The sequence below is a fragment of the Mytilus trossulus genome, chromosome 6 (assembly GCF_036588685.1).
Source record: "Mytilus trossulus isolate FHL-02 chromosome 6, PNRI_Mtr1.1.1.hap1, whole genome shotgun sequence".
NCBI classification, from domain to species: domain Eukaryota; kingdom Metazoa; phylum Mollusca; class Bivalvia; order Mytilida; family Mytilidae; genus Mytilus; species Mytilus trossulus.
Genome location: NC_086378.1, coordinates 74,130,240 through 74,151,059, shown reverse-complemented (window position 1 = coordinate 74,151,059; position 20,820 = coordinate 74,130,240). Strand labels below are relative to the sequence as shown.

Here is a 20,820-nt window from a genome sequence, read left to right as displayed (position 1 = left end):
TTTACGTGACAGGAAACCAAACAGGAAACCAATCTTTATTTTCTTTATTTTGCACAATATATTGCATAAGACATAAATGAACACCATTACTAGTGTTACTTGCTTCATGTTAGTATTTAAAATCTATTTTCAATGTTATATTAAAGTTTTTTTTAAACGCGACAGGAAACCATAAGAAACCGAAAGCATTTTTTAAGTTTATTTTATTGCAAAATCTGCTTAAAATAATCTGAACAGTATACTTTTTCTTAAAATCCATCTTTAATGTAACAGTATTATAAAACTCCTAAATATGTGCATGTTTTGAAAACAATTAGTACAATTTATTCAGAAATTTCCATTTTTTCTTCATTGATACAGGATACCATAATTGTTGTATCTTGATGTTTAAGCCAAAAAAATGTATTTATATTTGGTTTTGAAATTCCAGTTATATACAATTTATTCCAAATCATTGGCAATGTAACATTCTTTAAATCCAGTAAAGATAAAAACTTTTAACTTGGAATTAAAATCTTTAAAATAGGCACAATGTGATACTTGTGACCTGTACACCATCTACATGGTTTCCACATTTTAACCTACTTTAGTGGGCTAAAATCAATAAAGTACTTCCTTTCAAGTCATGCATGGTAAAAGTTTACTTCTCCTTTGACAAGTTTATTGCGTTTCTGATAAGTGTTTGCAGACAATGAATAAAAAATAAGAATTAAAAATTGTGACAAAGATTCCAACTTTGTACATTCCAAGTGTAACGGTATATTATCATGTATTTTTTATTAAATTATATTTATTCACCTAAAATATCCAGTAATATTTACTGCTGAAGTTAAATCAATCCAACGAGCATTAGTACAATGATAAGAGACGTAATTTCGATTGATTTTTCCAAGGACTCTACACGTCATTATCGGGAGACGAAGTGTGTTCTAACGTCTGTCAAATCTGAAATCGATTTTGTCAAGTCATTGGGCATTTATTTTCACACAGGATCGTATGTAACATTATGCACATAGGAAAAATAACAGACCACCGGCGCAATCTCTTTGACAATTGTATTTTCCTCTTTTAAACAAGACGAAACAAGTCTACAGATTATGTTTGCTAACATCCCGTTGGAAACAAAAACAATGTTTAGACAATGTTTAGACCTAGTATTTCGTACATCCGGCCGTAATGGCGTGATCACATGTTACTCACATGTTATGACCGGAAATGAATAGACAAACAATTTTTATTAAAAAAAAGGAAATAACTGGACTTCTGTTTCATGTGAAATGTAAAGCATAACGATAAAGTCATTTTCTAACTTAATTATTACAAAGATCAAAACATGAATGTAAATCATCTCTGATTTACCTGTTTGAACATCTCGCGAGAGTTCATTTTTGCATATTGTTTTTAAGAATTCTATTACAACAAAGCAGATTACATCATCTTAAATTTGCGTTATGAAATTGGACACAAAAGACACGCCACTGTTCTTACATCTGCTACATAAATACTTATAGTTCTCGGCATTTTCTTCTCACTATTCTTATTGGTCGATGTTCTTTGTTATTTGAAAGCAAAAGTTACGAATTTGCCGGTGACGATTATCTATAAATCAGTCAGCGTTATGCTCTTCCGAAGCAAAAAGTAACGCGAGAAACGACACAAAAATACGATTGTAGAAACTTTGAACTTCGTATATTTCAATTTTTTTCTAGGGAAGAGTAGCATACACTTGTATGTTGATTAAAATAATGGCATCTTTAGATGTAGTTACAACTTTTCTTACAGTAATTCACATTTTATCACTTTTCTATAGTTATAGGAAACGGAGCCCAATAGCAAATTATGGTCCATATACCATATGATAACATAAGTTACAAACCTGAATTGCCAATGCCACACTGCTTATTCTGATCCCAAGCTGATATGCGTTTTCTGCTTCATACTGAGGAACAAGGTATTCCATAAACTGTGTTAAGTCTACTTTTTCACTCCATTGCATATTCTGTGTTAAATAATTCCTCAAATGTTCCAGTATGTCTACTGTTGTAATTGCTGGTATTTCTTCCATATCAGTCGGGAATTTAAAGTATTCATATATGATTGGAAGCCGCTGCATTGGTCCCAAGTTTAAGTTGTTAAAATCTGTTTTCTCAGGGTCACATTCTCTTAAGCAATACTTAAGTTCATGCAATGTACAAATAGATCTTACTTTGAGGAAAGCTTGCACGTATGCATTCACTCTTGCAATTGCTCGATTGTGTTCTTTAACACAACTGAGTTCCTCAATTCTACGATGTCCCACCACTTGTAAACTTGGTATATTACATCTCTGCAGCAGTAACGCTTGAATTCTCTCCTGCGATACATAGTTATTAGACTCTGATAATAATTCGATACATTCTTGGGCACAAGTTTCAAGCTGTTTAGTTAATTGTTTTCCTATTGTTTTAGCCGTCATTCGAAATGGTCTTATATTCATCTCTTTATCTTTGAACTTCTTTGCATCTAATGGTAAAGTAGGGTTACTAAGTGATTGGAATGGTTTTGTGGTGTCACCATTCTGATTTGACCTATGCAATAGGTCTGGTGTTGATGTGTCACCCTGCTGATTTGACCTATGTGATTGAATTGGTACTGAGGTGTCACTGTGCTGATTTGACCTGCTATATATAAGCGATTGACCTGGGGAAGCTGTGTCACCATGCTGATTTGACCTATGCAATTGAAGTGGTGTTGAGGTGTCACGGTGCTGACTTGACCTCCTGTCTGTTGAGTAATCATTTTCTGATGATTGGTAATCACTAGCAGTTCCAATTGATTCTGTATCATAATCATCATCATCATCATCATATTCAACGTTTGAATGCTTGTTTTTATTTACAGAATGTGGATGTGACAGTCCCTGACTAGATTGAGCAGAGACATGATAGGCAGGACCTGATATATGCGATGACTCATTGGTAGATTTCCTCTCTTGTTGTTTCCTTGTTTTGGGTGGTGCTGGAGTTCCTAATACTGGCCATCCCCCCTCATCAAGCTTGTTTGATTTCTTGTTAACAGCTTGTGTTAATGGAGCTGGCATTGAGAATGGGTTAAGAGGCAATAAAACAGGAGCCTGAACTGGTTTTCTTAAATTATTATGTCTATTTCCTGGTGCAACATATTTCCCTGCATTTTGTTGTAAAGGTTTGCTGCCTGCTGGTGATACATGTTGATTTAGACAAATATATATCCTGCCATCTCGGTTTTCTGAATGGACCATATCCCTAAACAATAAGAAAATATCATCCATTGACCCCACTCTGAACTCAGAGTTTGTCAATTTTAGTTCCGAACTTGCTGAAAGACGAGGCCACACATATTCTTTTATGATCCCACCAGGGGATTCTGCCAATACTTTATAAAGCTCTTTTTTTAGAGCCTTCCTCTTCTTTTCAGTTTCCGTTGGCACACCAGGCATTGTTAAGCTTGGATGATATTGCTATCTGAAAAATAATTACTGACTCTAAAAGATTCTTGATGAAAAAAGACAATTGACAGCATTTACAATATGGTATGATTGCAAATAAGACAACTTTAAAAAAATTAAAAAAATATTTTCAAAAATTTATAGATCTTGTATTGCTGATTATTTCTTATGTTTAAACTTTCTCTAGGATTGATTAAACAATTGTTAAATAAAATATTCAACAAAATAAACCAAACACAAACATGGATTAAAATCAACATTATTTTAAGTGAAATAAATTTCAAGGAGCTTTATTATAAAGCAGTTATCTAAATTTTGTATTGCTGATCATTTTTGCTTTTTATAGTTTATGGATACTACGTGTATTAAACATTTCACTATCTTTAGTCATGTTAGTAGTAGAAATTATTTCGCAAAATTTACCATACAGTACACAAATGTTTCACATATATATTCAAATGCACTGTACAAGGTCATAAAACAAGAACAAAGAACACATCAATTTTTAAACTGCATTAACAAATGCATAAACCACAAACAAAACCCAACACAAAAGTAACTTAAGGTGGTACCCAACACTTTCACTGAAATTAATTTGGCTCGTTTAATTTTCATAAAATTTTGTCAAAGTATTTACTTTGACCCTTTAACAAAAATATAAAAATATCAAAAATTTTAAACCAACCGTTTTGTCAGAAAAAATACACTGGTTATATAGCAGTTTGACAAACACCAACTTTGATCATTGAGAAGCTTAATATTCCTTTTACAACACAACGTAATTAAAACGTTTAGCTGACATAACAGAGTTATCTCCCTGTAGTGTTAGGTACCACCTTAACATATATATATGTATGGTATTCTTACCTTTTTGAAACTGATTAAAATAACTCACAACTTAAAAAATTTCCTCAAACCACATCTGAAATGAAAAAAATGCATTTATCATGTTTATCACAATAGAACTATATGAAGTAAAATTGACTTGTTATTTTATAATTGACATAAGAAGTAACATGAGTAAGAAGGCGGTTAATCTTTATCAGACTTTCACTCCTTGAAAAATAAATGAAACAATTAACTACTTGTTAATTTCTTATTAAGCAGCAAATTTATTATTATATATGCTTCAGGGAAGTAGTGTAATTCTACTTTCAATATTGACTTAAGGAAAGGCTTATTTAATCTAAACTGGACTTTTCCTATTGATAAAATATGATATAATCTACTATCTCAATTATTTGTCAATACATTTGTGTTTTAGGGAAGTAGTGCACTTCAACTTTCAATATTGATTTCTTAGAAATAAAATCAAAATGGAAAGCTTGATTTTAAATTATCCTTTATTCCACTCTGACTCCTTGAACATATTGAAAGGAATACTAGACTGACTGTTGATTATCCAATAGTAATAATGTTAAATATATCTTTATAGTTATGAACAAAGAAGTATAAAGAAGCCTACTATTTATATACTACAAGTCAAATTCAGGAAGTAATAAATGTGTCCATGTACTTCTAGTTTCAATTTTGAATTTTCAGAAAAAAATGTCATTTGGAAAATCCCAATCATAAAAATAAATATTTGTAATGGCAGTCAAATCAGTATTGTTACTGATTTCTGAGAAATTCTATACCATTTTCTAAAATTTATTGAATTCTGAAAAAATGGTATAGATTTTTGATCATATTTCTTAATTAATTTTATAGTCATTAGTTTGTCTACACATGAACTTGAAACCATTCAGGGCAGGTTTCTAGGTTCCTCCTCTATCAGCAGACTGTCATCAACAGCTGACTTCAGTTTCAATAAAACAATTTAAAATATAGCCTGAATTCAGAAAAATCTGAAATAAAACAGGTCTGCAAAATAGCATGACTTTATACAGCTGACTGATTTTGCTGGAGCCTGTAAAAAGCACTGAGGAAGTTATGCCACAGCTGGTAAAATAGCACCTAATAATATTAAACATGTTAAAGAGGCTATATTACTGGAGCCAGCAAAATAGCCACTGTCATAAGAGAAATCAAAGGAATAGCATTAGTACCAACTAAGACACTTGACAGCTTAGTATGTTCAATTTGTAATTATGCTAGCAGCATTTGGCAATCCAGCAATTCAAGTCATCTTGACAAATTAAATGAAATACAAAGAAAAGGGTTAGCATTGTGTTTAGATCTACCATCTCAATCATCCCTTGAAGCATTAGAAGTACTTAGTGGAACATTACCAATAGATTTATGAAGAGAGGAAATGGCCATCAGAGAGTTAGGAAAAATTAATTCATACAGTAATAATGTCCCAATTAAAAGAAAAATTGAAATTTGGAAAGAGGAGGAAAATCCAGAAAAATTATATCACCATTTAATAGGAAAAAAATTAAAAAGACCTGTCTCTAACAAAGGATCAATTTTGCTAGCTGAACTTATCTATAATACTAAAATTACGAGGTCCAATTTGTCAGCCGTTATCAGGTAAACACGATGAATCAAAGAATTCAACTTTATATATAACTAATATAGTACAATGCTGTTGATTAAAAATTACACCACTCCATACCCTTTTGTTTTCCACACAATTAATATTGCCAATAATTAAGAAGTTCCGGATCGAATCCGAATCCGATACCGATACGAATAGTTTATTCACCTGTTATCTATTACCTTATCTGTACGTTCCGCATGTGATAGGCGCACCACCAAATGCTGTATTTAGGATTTTGCTACATTGTATATACACGGGTCGTAATCACAGGGTCGACACTACTGAATTCAATCATTCTCACATTGTTCCCGATTGTAGTATTTTAATCAGTATGACTTTCTAAGATGACAATACGAAGAATAAAAATCTGAACTTAAAATAAGGCGTATAGTTACAGCATGAACAGTTTTCAATTTGTTAGCCGGACTATGATGACGTAAAATAGCGAATCAAAGAATCATCAACTTTTATTTATAACTCATAAAAGACAATGCTGTTGATTAAAAAATACTCCTTTCCAGGCCCTTTTGTTTCCCAAATAAAATTAATAATACCAATAATTGATAAGTTCCAGGTCGAAGGGTTCAAACAGAAAGATGTTGAAAGAAGAAAAAACTGCATCTTATAATCGGCATGACCTTATCAGATGACAATACCAATACTAAAATAAGGCTTACGCATGGTTATATTCTTTAATTCAGTCACAGACCCGCGATATCACGGGTGTGTTCTAGTAGCAATAAAAATTGTACATAGAATCTTTTTCAAAAGCGCAAATTTAAGCGTAACAAAGGCAGCTCAAAATCCAGAACAACAGCCCAAATAGAGGATGGGAAACAAATTATCTCTGAACAACTTAAATCTCAAACACCAAACACAGCAGTCGCTTTTACAGATGGGTCATGTTTGCGGTGCAGGAGCTATAATTTACATCAATGATCAAGAAGAAAAATTAAAAAGACCTGTCTCTAACAAAGGATCAATTTTGCTAGCTGAACTTAAAGCAATAAAAATTGTACATAGAATCTTTTTCAAAAGCGCAAATTGATACTTTAACTTTATTTTCGGACAGTCAAACCTCATTAGGTATCTTAACTCTTAATTGGAAAAGTGACAGCTATCATAAAACCATTAATGAAATCAAAGGGAAAATAAAAAATTTAAATGAACATAGAATTTTAATAAACTTAAACTGGACACCAGGACATGCCAACATAAAAGGAAATGATACGGCAGACTCCCTGGCAAAAGAAGCTGCTACAGAAGCAGAAACACTAGCAGTTGATGACATAGTGTTTACAAAACAAGATGTAAAAAAAGCAGCTAGAAATTCAGTTACATACAAGAATGTGTCCCCAGTACACAGATGCCCCACTGGCACTATCATTTTCTATGTTCAGTGGACCGCATTTTCCTTTAACCTATTGGTTTTTTTATCTTAGATCTTTACAATTTTAATAGGCCAAATTGCATGGGAATCATGAAAAGTTGGTAGAACTGTTATCATGGTTATGGTGTTTAAATGGGTTTTCCATTGCCCAATTTTCGTTTTACTTGTGATTTTCTATTTTTTTCCTCGTTTGAATGAGGAATAAAAATTAAAGATTTGAAATTTTCTCTGCAAATATCAATTTATCATCATGTAAACATATAAATAATTTGATCAGAAAAATGTCTACAAATTCTTACCATTTTTGATATTCAAGATTTAGCAATTGTTAATTCTCTTCTATCACGTTGACAAATAATTGTTCTGTAATGTGAAACCGCTCCTGCTTTTCGTCATTTTGAAAGTTTGTTGTTGTTTTTGAAAAACCAACTTCTTCTTTCACTTTCGACTTTTCGAAAACAAATTACTGCGTTGTTCTGTGACTTTTATTTTCGTTTGTCAATCAAGTATCTCATTACATATGTTTAAGAAGCACAACATAACACTACTAATTAATCTTTTCCCCTTTACCTACATTGTATAAATGTTAAAAAATAAATGAGTTTTCAGCTTTAAAATTACACCAGTCAATGTCTTATCCGGAAATATTACCGGGATATTTTTACATTTATACAAAAAAGGCGGGAAATGTATATTTAGCAATTAACAATCAGCTGTTTATCCATTCCAAAATAATCATGAGCAAAAATGCTGTTAGAAGTGTAGCTCAAAATCTAGGTGTAACTTCCCAATCTATTATAAGGTAATAAACATCACTTCACTTTGAAAGCTCATGAATACGCATTAGATAGTCATGTTGACATTTAATACTAATCCCCCCCCCCCCCCCCCATTGCTACTAATAGTACTATTTTGTTGTGTATTTTCTGTAGTATATTATTTTATGTTTTATTGCATATGATACAAATCTATTGTCTGTGTATTGCATATGTTATTTCTTGGTCCCTAAAGTAATTAAGTAATTTGGTAAATATTCTATTCTAAAGTGGGTTGACATGTGTCTTTTCTTCTGTAACCGGAGAGCATGAATTTCATTACAAAATTGCTTGTCCCCACCGGGACTCGAACCTGGGACCTCTGTGTCTCAAGGCAGCGCGCTAACCGACTGAGCTTAAGAAGTACTTCCTTAAGCTCAACCGCTTACATGGCTTAGGGCTGACTAAGTAGCTACTAAGTTTTCCTAAGGGAACCAATCCATTCACACTTCCCCCACCTCAAGAGTCATTATACTCTATAATGATGATATTTTCATCTTTTTATATTTATATTTTAACCTGACTATAGGTAATTCTTCTAACCGTGGGTTATTATTGTTGGGTACCAATGTAACTGAAGAGCACGAATTTCATTACAAAATTGCTTGTCTCCACGGGGACTGGAACCTGGGACTTCTGTGTCTCAAGGCAGCGAGCTAACCGACTGAGCTAAAGAAGTACTTCCTTAGTTCAACTGCTTACAGCTGACTAAGTACCTACTACGTTTTTCTAAGGGATGCAATCCTGTCACACTTCGTATGAGCTTCCTCTATAAGGAACACACATATATCATTAATTTTATTATTATTTAATCACAGATATATATTCATAATGACTATGTAATATTGACTACTGTACAATGTATGTACCACACCCTCCTTGGTGGTCAAAGTCGTTAAACAACCCTTAGTTGTAGTAGATTGAACAAATAATGAAAGTGTTATAAATCTGTATGTGGGTGTACATAGGACTTTATATTGTCCTCCATGTTAAATTGTGTCCACCAGCATATGTATTATAAACTGAGACTACTATAATGTCCCGTATTAGACCATGGGCCAATATAGCTTTTTTCATGGGCTTTTTCAGTATTGGTCCTGTTTTTCCATATTGGTTCTGTTCGAAAATCAATATTAACTCTTGAATTTTATATTGGCAGTGGATGTCATCCGTATTGCATAGGCCGATTTATCCGTATTAGGGCTGATTTGCTCATGGATATCATTTAATAAAACAGAGTAGGTAACCTTTCAAAAAATTAAAGAACCAGTTTTTTACCAGAAGCCAAAGGTCAGTCATATAAAACATAAACTATACAATAAAACTATACTCTTCCGACATTGACAGCATTTCAGTGTTATGTTGCCACAGACATTTCAGTGTTATGTTGCCACAGACATTTCTGTGTTATGTTGCCACAGACATTTCAGTGTTATGTTGCCACAGACATTTCAGTGTTATGTTGCCACAGACATTTCAGTGTTATGTTGCCACAGACATTTCTGTGTTATGTTGCCACAGACATTTCAGTGTTATGTAGCCACAGACATTTCAGTGTTATGTTGCCACAGACATTTCAGTGTTATGTTGCCACAGACATTTCTGTGTTATGTTGCCACAGACATTTCTACCCAAGTGATTTGCATTTTTTACTGAAACATTGAAACATTTTGTTTCACTAAAGGCCTCACATAAGGCATGATAGTACAACAATATAACAAATAAGATATAATGCATGGCCCAAGACCACAATTAATGACCCTTCTTTTCGTTGTTCACGAATATAGTTCCCTTTAGTTATAGTGTATTTCTTCTTTATTTTTTTTCTTTCCCTTTCTCATTCATTTCTTAGCTTTTCTGGGGTGGAAATGAAAGAAGAGAGCTGAAATAAACTTTTGGATGTTTTATTTTAACTGATTTCAATAAGGAAAGAGTGATTAGGCCAGGTGCAAAAAGGTTATACTTACACTTTTCGGAACATCTCTTGACTTGCCTATAGGGGTAAGGATGTGTATTGGCCAAATTTGTATGATGTTATGATGCAATTTTTCTGAAAATTGCATATATCTTTGGACTTGTACTGTACATTACACACACAAAAAATTAGACAAAAAGAACAGTTAAAATTTTTTAAATGCGACAAAACGTTATAAAGAAATGATAGAGAAATTAATTGTGGTCTCGGGCCGCATGTACAAACATATTTACAAATGCAGGAATAAATGGGAAGGTAAATATCATTTGTAAATTGACATTACAATTTACTGATAACCAAATGAGTGAACTGACATTAGAGAGTTGTTTCCCTTTCATGATGATTTTTGTCAAAATATGGCTATTGTTAAAGATGCAGGTTGGAGACACAGTCTCTTAAGGGCATACGATACAGTTACAGAGAAGGTAATGACGTTGCTAACGTAATATGTTATTTTCGCGACGTCAAACTGTGACATATCGGGAAAAGATGCATTTTTCGACTGATTTTTATCATTCAAACTGATTTAATTTGAAAACGAGTTCATGGACCCCTATTTTTCAAAACGGCATTTTGTTTCATTTTGCAGGGAGATTATGTGACCCAAATTTTATAAAACTGTAAATAGAGGATTTTTTTTAATTTTGATAAACATGCAGTAAAAAATGACGTTTTTTCCTCAATTCATGAACATTTGATAAATATAAGTTATTTCTGAATAAAAAATTGCATATTTTTTTAGGATACTTATGAAATACATAAATTACTGATTATTTAACAAAAAACAATTTGTGTTTATCTTTTATAACAAAAAAGTTATGTCTTTCTTTCGAAAAAGAAATTACGGCCACAAATCTGAATTTTGAGCAAATATACCAAATTTCGACCTCATTTTACTCAAAAAGTAGCACATGAAGGTATATTTTTTATTACATATTTGATTTAGTCAGGTAAAAAATAGCCTATATGCAAATTTTCATGAACTTGTAAATACAGGATCGAAACTGTATCGTATGCCCTTAAATAGAGCCTCGAGTTTACTTCATCTACCTATTAGGAAGATTAAAATTCAGACTGACATGAAATGAAAACCCTTTATATTTCAGAAAAGCAGAAGAATTGTTACAGCTGGTTGATATCAGAGTTGGAAGCCAAAGTTTAACTGCTCTCAACCTTACAGGATCATGTTGTGTAGTGATGTGTATAGACTTAGCAGCTACTGGTTCAGGACAACCAGTAAATAAAGTAAATGTTATCGCTAAAATTTTGTTTTGATTTTTTGGTGGATAATTTTTCAAATCATCCTGCAGGAGTGAATTTAGTTTTTCTCAGTCATATAAAAAAGAAATTGTAAGTTGTCACTAGTAAACTAGTAAATTAGCCTTCCTTGCCTTTAAAAACAATGACAGTGGCGAATCCAGATCTTTTCAAAAGGGGGGCTTGCTCCAGTCATGCTTCAGTGATTCCTTATAATCAACCAAAGCCCCCCCTCTCCTCCTGGATCCACCTATGAATGATAAACAGATCATCAATGGTTGTTGTTCAAACTCATGTCTTACTCTCAGGGCTGTCTATGAGATTGTAAGCTGAGAAATACACTCTTGTAAAAAGCCATCTATAATCTATAAAAGAGAAGCGAAGATACCAGACATGCCAGAGGAACATTCAAAATATATGACAGTGCCATGTCAAACAGAACAAACTCCACTTAAATAAATTTATAACATTTTTCAACTTTTGTAGTAATGGCACTTCTGTGTATAAACTTACCCCTGGAGGGGGACCTGTTTTACCTGTCTGTCTCATCAGCTCATGAAATTTCTGTTGCTTTCATCTCAGATCAGGAATTGCAAATCAGGATTTCTTACAGTTTTTTACATTAACAAAACCATGGCTCTTAAACTTTCTGTTTGGCAAATACTTGTGTATAATTAGTGAGCAAGAAACATTTCAGGCAAAGTTGACTTTTAAATGAATTTGGCTATTAATTTTAGGTATGTTTGTCATTTACAATGTAGATCTTCAATGGTTTTGGTACTTATACATCCTCAGATTTCAAATGTTTGGCTTTGAGTGTTGCTGATGAAGACAAATCCAGAAAAGCGATTGGACGCATGAAATTATTAAACGTGTTGTTTTCAATTTTTTTCTTCTTGTTTAGATTGATATGTTTCTTTGGCAGATGTCAATGTGTAAATAAATTGGTTATTAAAGATCTTGCAATGACTATTTTAGATTATCTACAAATATTTTCTATAATATTGTCTGTCCTAATACCCATTTTCCCATTGCAACATAATGTATTGTAGTTTGCTATTTAAAGCATTCATTTTGACAAAGCTCATGTATAAAACAGACAGGAAGGCATTATTAAAAAAATTGGTAAGTTATACAAAGAGATTCAATTGACAGTTTGACTTTCATTGGAAATGGTGGATGTGCATTTGTGCAATTTGTATAATTTTACATGTCAAATTTGGTACTGTATCAAAGTTTACTTATCATGCTTATTAAAACTACTAAATTAAAAAAAAAATTTGCTTTGGAATGAAAAAAATAATACATGTAGTAGATTAGTTAGGTAATTTGTTGTATGCCCCATTTATGGACATTATGCTTTCTGGTCTGTGCGTCAATTTGTCCATTCATTTGTCCATCATGTCCATTGGTCTGTTTGTCCTGCTTCAGGTTTAAGTTTTTGGTCTAGATAGTTTTTGATGAAGTTGAAGTCCTATCAACTTGAAACTTGGTACACATGCTTACTATGATATGATCTTTCTAATTTTAATGCCAAATTAGAGATTTTCTCCCATTTCACTGAGCATAGAAAATTATAGTGCGGATGGGGCATCTGTTTACTGGAGACACATTTGTTTATTTATTTATCATAGAAAGAAGATGTGATAGGATTGCCAATGAGTCACAACTCTAGATCTCCACCCAAGTCACAATGTGTAAAAAGTAAACAATTATAGGTCAAAGTGTGGCATTTAGTCGGGAACCCTAGGTCACCTACAAAAACAACCTACATGTGTAAGGGGCCCCAAAATGGCTAGTGTAAAACAATTCAAACAGAAAAATCAAAAAGTTTTAATGTATTTAAAAAACAAAACCAAAACCAAAAATGCACTTAAAATGATGTTTTGGTGTAAAAAGGGAAACAGGAAAACTGAAATAGAACGACATTCTTAATATTTGTCTTATATGTATCCTATGCAATAGTCCTGGAACAAATTTCTTTCTTTTTCAACTTTGTTACACTTAAATAATAGCTTTGGGATTTGGTATTTTTTAGCCTTAACAGAATTAGCCAAATTGAATGACACCACAGTTGTAATGAAACAGTTAATAAAAATTTATAATTTTTTTTCAGAGTGAAGCCTTGAGATTATCTGGAGTGAATAAAAAGATTTATAGAAATGGTCTTAAAACTCTTGAAAGTATGCTAGGCTTAGAAGAACGTACCACAATTAGAGATCTGGCAATAAAATTTGGTTGTACTGGAGCTTCAGATTTGGCAAGTCAAGTTTTACAATCGTAAGGCCATCTTATTATTTATAATCTCTCTTTGTAAAAGAACTATAAAGTCCATGCATTGTTGTCTTTATCTTGTGGACTTTTTGTTATTTTGATATTGGTTTAATAGATATAAGAAGATGTGGCATGAGTGCCAATGAGACAACTCTCCATCCAAGTCACAATTTGTAAAAGTAAACAATCATAAGATAAAGTACGGCGTTCAACATGAATCCTTGGCTTACACCAAAGTGTGAGCTATAAAGGGCCCCAAAAATTACTAGTTTAAAACCATTTAAACAGGAAAACCAACGGTCCAATTGATATCAAAAACAAGAAACGAGAAACACTTATGAACCACATCAACAAATGACAACCACTGAACATCAGGTTTTTTTTTATAGGACAGATGCAAACAAATGCAGCTGTTTTAAACATGTTCATATGTTATAAATGAAATTTTAGAATATAAGTCAAATTGGTGAACATGAATTTGACAGTTAATGCTCTTTAACCACTGTGGAACCTTTGTTCCTATTAACTTTTGAGTTATGCATGAATACCAAGGTGAGTCAGACAGGCTCCTGTAAGCCTAGTTTGTACGGGTAAGATAAAAGATACATGTACATTTTATGATTACAGATATGAAAAGTCCTTCAGTGGAGCAGATATGGATTTCTCTGGATCACTCTTTATGGCGTCATCTCTTTGTGCAGCATGCAGGTAAATCTATATTTAAATAAGACTCACTTTTAATGTTTTAATATTCATATATTGTACAACTAAAACATTTATAATCGAAAATAGTGATGGAAGGAATAGCTTATATACATGTAAGAAGATGCTGTGATATTCTTTATTTCTAATTAGAGATAAAATTTTTGAAATAAGTTTTTTCTTCACTTGGGTCGTTTTTCGATAAAGAAATTGCCATTTTTTTTCATGTATTGAATTGATTACTGAAACACTAAAATCAATAAAATTCATATAAAAATGAGAATGGATATGGGGGATGTGTCAAAGAGATAACAACTGGACCTAAAAGCAGAAACAGTATAAGATCACCAATGGATCTTCAATACAATGGGAAAATCATGCACTTGGAGGTGGCCCCTAAAAACAAAGTGTACTAGTAGGTGAAAATGAACTTCATACTAAACTCTAAAACATACAAGTGAACAAAAATTAAAAAACATACAAAAACAACAATATACCACATGTACATAAAATGATACATTAGCCACAAGAATCACTAGAAATAGGGAGTGTATTAGAATATACTTCATACTTCATGTATTGTGGATTCATTATTATTCTTCCAATACCAATTTTCATTGATTTTCTGGGTAAAGATGAACAACTAAATCAAATGTTCAACAAATGACAAATTTTCTAGAGACTTCTATAAAAACTTCAGCAAAACCTTGAAATTAGATGTCCTCGAAAATGCAAGTTTTCCTTCATCCAGGAAAATTGGTACCCACGAAAATAAATGAATCCACAGTAGCTGACTATGTGGAATTGACTTTGCTCATCTTTGAAGTCCATATGTTGACCTATATTCATTAATTTCTTTGTCATTTGGTCTCTGTTGGTGAGTTGTCTCATTGGCAACCATTCCACATCTTCTCATTTTAATTCATAAAATACTTCATAAGCCAAAAGGACTAACAAACTCAAATACATTGCAGCAAACCTGTATGCTAAAAGTAACTTACTAAGTAAAAAAATACTAAAATTTAGTGCAATTTTTATAATTTTATTTTTATTTAATTTGCAGAGTTTTAAAAATCAAAGTTGACAGAACCAAATTGATAGAGGTTTGCAGTATAAAGAGGTCAACATTTGACAAATTGACAACAGATTTGGAAAAGATAGCTACAAAGTTGATTGGTAAAATTGAATTTAGATTTTTCTATAGTTTATGTGTACATAGGATCACCACTTTCTCAGATCTAAGTTGAAAATACTTTACTTTGCCTCAACCAAATGTTATGAAGCTTATACTCAATGATTATTACCATTAAACACAGACAAGGTTCACATTTGGTTGGTCTAACTTGGATTGTTCTAGAGTTGTGTTTCTTTATAAATGAAAAATTTGGCAAATTGTAACTTGTGTTACTTGCACTGTTCCTAAGCTCCTCATTTAAATTACTGTTTGTTATTGAACAATAAGAGCACACAAGCAATCTCTAATGACAAAATACATAAAAAGAAATGTCATGAAGTTTCAAAGAAAACAAATTGCTGATAGCTATAAATTAGTACAATGACATAGTATATTTACAAGGGGGACATCTGTTTGCCATGGAGACATTATACTCTATTGAAGTATCTATAAAACATGTTAAGGGGGCTCCTGGGTATAAATCTTTTTTTTTTCAAATATAAGATTTCGCTATATTTTCTTATAAATGAACTTTATCATATACTTATAAGAAAAATAAAATACAAAAATGGGATCACCGTTCATTTAAGCTCACAATCTGCCTCCAGAAGAAGCATACATTTTTGTTAATGTCCTTTTTTTCTGTTGAACCAATAGGAGAAATAGAGGTTATATCGAAGTAATAATAAATAATTTCAGAAATCGCTTAAATTTTACAATTATTTAGTTTATGTATAGCTTATTTGAAAACAACAATAAAAAATATAGGTCACCGATGAGTTAAAAAAGATATTTCAAATTAATGCCCAAAAATGTCATTTTTTGCTCCAAAGGGAGATAATTTGGAGCTTTTTCAATGATATAAACATTTTAAAAGTCATCTGTGGCCAAACTGAATAGATTTTTTGGGTTGATTTTTATACCATATCATAAAGTAATAACTAATAGTGTAATACATGTACATAAAATTTGTAATGAAAAAATAAATTTTATTTTTTGCTGAAATTTTGTACCTACGAGCCACCTTAAGCCCTAAAATCTTATGAATTCAGACAAGTATATAAATTAAATGAAGCTATTCAAGATTTCAGACCTTATAAAATATCTGCAACATTATAAAACCGTTAAATAATACAACCATTATTTTCATTTGTTACAGGGAACAAGAAAGTTGTGCAAGAAAAGAAGAAAAACACTATTGTTGATGATATAGAAAGGCTAGGTCAAGGTAAGGTTGAAATAATTTGGTTGTTGAATTATCTTACTAAAAAACATGTGTACATTTTGGTCTTTTGGTCTAAACTGAAAATTGGATATTTCCATTTCTAACATATGATAACCTAAACATAAACCAATACCTTAAAATGCAATGTTTTGTTGTTGTGAAAATTGTATATATATTTTGTATTTTAATGCATCATTTCTTGAAATCCCAATAATTTAACTCACATTTGTGTAGATCTGTCAACAAAGACAATAATAAAAGCCCACAATAATTTTTGAATTTGATGTATTTTATATCTTCCGTTATCCTCATTAAAACATTGATAAAGTTAATGCTGCAGATGACATAGAAATACTAGGCATCCAACAGTTTTCCAAAGTTGTAGGTCCGGTAAGGGCCGATTTTGGCCTCAAATTTCAAGTTCATCTGACGAAAGATTTTGACCACTTTTTACACTAAAGTGTCTATTTTATTTGAATTAATTAGTATATGTGAAAGAATTTAACTGATTTAGTCTCAAAAATGCACCGATTCAAGCTGAAATATGAAAAATCTACCAAATATGCCGAAAAATGTCACTTTTCAGGTGTTTTTTGTCAAAAATGAAAGTGGCTGCATCTGTTTTCATCCTCAACCTTTATATATGTTATGTATTATCATAAAATACAACTTACATTTCAATATTAGGGATGAACACGAATGAGGCCACTTTCTTTTTACACGAAAACCGTCTAAAATTTAACTAAAATGGTAGAATTTTGAAGATTTTAGTAATTTAGCATGACTTAATGGTGCTAGTATCTGATATATGCACATTGTATAGTCAAAAACAGCCCATATTTATGTAGCAGAAGCATTTTACTGTCCAATAAATAACTAAAAGTTTACATTTTAACAATTTTGTAAACTTGCTATATTTTGGGGCCAAAAAGGGGTCTTACTGGACCTACTCCTTTAAAAAGATATATATGTATCAAATTTTTACAATACCAATATCTCAAGAAAGAAAAATGAAAATCTTGTGAGTGCTCTCATGTAAGTTATGTCTCATATGAATTTGAAAATCTGTGGGGATCAACATATCTAAAACAGTTATTACCCCTTGGATTAATGAACTATATGGAAAATTGTTTTATGAGCACTCTCACTTGTATAATTCTTGATAGATTCTTATGAAATTAATATTGAAGGTTATATGTATTAAATTATAAACCTGATACATTTGATAACTAATTATATCAGCAATGTTTTTGACTTATTTATAAATCAGTGCCAATCAATTAAAAGTAAAACGAGTTATTCTTCTAAGAAATATACATTATATGGAAATAGCATGTAAAATTTTGAACAGATTTTCATTAACTTTCTTTAACTCTGCTTCAACCAATTGTTATGAAACTTATACATAATGCTTATAAGCACAAAACACAGATCAAGTTTAAATTTTTGGGTTGCATCACTTTTACCTTTCTAGAGTTTTGCCGCTTTACATAGGAAAAATTGCTGAATTTTTCATTTCCCTTCTGTAACATTTATGTTTGCCACAACCAAATGTTATGAATCTTATACACAATGCTTGTTACCACAAAACACTGATCAAGCTTAAATTTTGGTGACATCACTTTAATCGTTCTAGAGTTATGTTTTGAAACTCATACACATTGCTTATTACCACAAATCTCAGGTCAATTATGAATTAGGGTAGCATCACTGTTATCGTTCTTGATTAATGTCCCATTATAATGATAATTACTATTAGGAACACATTTCCTATTTATTTCATTTACAGAGTTTTGCATCTTGGAAATATTAAAAATATTGAAAATTGCATTGTTAGCACTCTCATGTATGCATTTCTTGTTGGGTATTTATGTAACTTTTATCAAAGCATTTTAAATACAATTGTCATTGACTGTTTTTCAGATGAAGTATCTACCCCTAAGAAACAGAAAGAAGAGGAAGAACAGAATATAAAAACTGACTATGAACAATGGAAGAAACAAATTCTAGAAAACGCAAGACTAGCTATTAAAGATGGAAAATGAAAAAAAAAAAACAGTGTTATCCATTTCTTTATGATGCATTACGTAGAGACAAGTATGCCACATCACAAATTTAACACCATGAGAGGTGCATTTTTAAATTACCTGTGTAAAAGGGTCAATGAAAGTTGTTGCCATCACTTCTGTTGAGACAGTTGAGGAGTCACTCCACCAAACTCAACATGTCCTTCATGTTCAAATGAAGACCTGGAGACCAATATATTGCTTTCATCTCAATAGTACTCTCAGTAAAGGACTGGAGCATAGCTCGATATTTAGTTTGGTGCAGAAATACAGATTTAAAAGCAAACATTTTAATCATTGATGTTAATGTTCCATCATTCAAAAGTGATTCAAGCATTTCATCCTGTATACATTACAAAATGATTGCATGTTTATTCTCTATTTTCTTAACACTTTACCATTTCATATAAATTTATATATTTATTGCATAGCATGTTAAAAATTAACATTTTGACCTTGAAAATGTATTCTTTGTTTACTAGGAAACAAATCTTCACTGAACTCGAGATATTTATTTTGTTATGTGATGATTTATCTGAATAAATGATGTTTAAACTAAAGACTTCAAACATAAAATTCAATCATGTTGACCTGTATATATAATAACATAGATATAGGAAGATGTGGTGTGAGTGTCAATGAGACAACTCTCCATCCAAATAACAATTTAAAAAAGTAAACCATTATAGGTCAATGCCTCCAATAATAAGCAAATCCCATTTTACACAGTTAGCTATAAAAGGCCTCAGCTTATTAATAAAATGTTAAATTGTTCCCAAAAAAAAAAGGCCTGGTTTATAATCAAAACAAACAAAACAGATATTCTCGAGTATAATTTATTACTGAGATGGAAACCAGTCTTTTTTTCAATGCAGTTTGGAAATTCCTCATCAACCATCCCAGTCATGAAATGAAAATAAGATGTTGAAAGACAACTTTTTTATACCCTTCTCTTAAAGTGGGTGCTATATTGCATTCATCTTGTCTGTCCCTCTGTTCTTTCATCTAAGAAGTTAATTTCTTCACTCTTTTCTTAGGAATCACTGAACAGAAAGACTTCATATTTGGTCAGCAACCTGACAGAAATAAGTTTAGGTGTGTGAGCAAATTTTCTTATCCGTCAAACACCTGCGTGCTTTTTGCTAAAATTTTGAATATTTCAATATGGTGACAGAACAGTTCATTGTTCTGTCACACATTTCACCAGTAGGACATAAAGACTTCATAAGCAGCTTGACAATAATGAATTGTATTGTGTGGGCACTTTTTATGCTTCACTGTAGTAAAGGAGACATGAAATGATGTCCTTGAGCCTTAACCCTCTGGTCTCCAAAATTGATTTCCATTCTGTAGTTTTAGTTTGCCCCAAACAAATGTTATGAAAAATATAGTCAAAACACAGATCAAGTTCCAAACTAGGTGGTGTAATTTTTTACCATTTATGCGTTATGCCCTTGATAAGCAGAAAACTTGTTGAATTTTTACACAAAACACAGATCAAGTTTGAAATTGGATGGCTTCGCTTTTACCTTTCTTTAATTATGCCCCTTTATCAGAGGCGGATTTAGGGGGGGGGGGAATTTGGTTGCTTATATAGGGAATCACTGAAGCGTGACTGGAGTGGGCCCCCTCTTAGTTCAGTCAGTGGGCCCCCACTTATGAAAATTCCTGGATCCGCCACTGTTTATGGTTGGAAGCATAAAATTTGGTGGAATCACTTTTACCGTTCACAAGTTATAAAATTCAGAATGGAACTGGGGAATGTGTCAAAGGGACAACAACTCAACCAAAGAGCAGAAAACAGCCAAAGGGAATAAATTTAATAGAAGAATATATTTTATTCCAATTATAGATTTTTAAGGGCATAAACATTACATCAATAATTTTCATAAATACAATACAAACAATGATACAAAAAAAAAAGATAAAGAAGAAATATGACTGCTTCAATAACTGTTTTAGGTAAAGATTGCATAAAGTGCAATCCAAAA

General features: G+C 31.8%; 2 protein-coding genes across 2 annotated transcripts in view; one reads left to right on the top strand and one right to left on the bottom strand.

Moving 5' to 3' along the window:
* LOC134721835 (uncharacterized) overlaps window positions 1–7,998 on the bottom strand; it is a 44,063-nt gene extending 36,065 nt beyond the window's left edge. Inside the window, exons 1-3 of the mRNA XM_063585085.1 lie at window positions 7,641–7,998; window positions 4,334–4,388; window positions 1,877–3,482 (exon numbers count right to left, since the gene is read on the bottom strand). Of these exons, the coding sequence (XP_063441155.1) occupies window positions 1,877–3,457 (1,581 nt within the window). The 5' untranslated portion in view covers window positions 3,458–3,482; window positions 4,334–4,388; window positions 7,641–7,998. The remainder of the gene's footprint in view (window positions 1–1,876; window positions 3,483–4,333; window positions 4,389–7,640) is intronic.
* Window positions 7,981–18,842, top strand: LOC134721836 (origin recognition complex subunit 6-like). Its single transcript, XM_063585086.1, has 7 exons — window positions 7,981–8,143; window positions 11,238–11,376; window positions 13,505–13,668; window positions 14,290–14,370; window positions 15,428–15,540; window positions 16,698–16,766; window positions 18,687–18,842. Exons 1-7 carry the CDS (start codon window positions 8,079–8,081, stop codon window positions 18,806–18,808), a joined length of 753 nt encoding a protein of 250 aa, XP_063441156.1. The 5' UTR covers window positions 7,981–8,078; the 3' UTR covers window positions 18,809–18,842.
* Window positions 18,843–20,820: the final 1,978 nt, after the last annotated feature.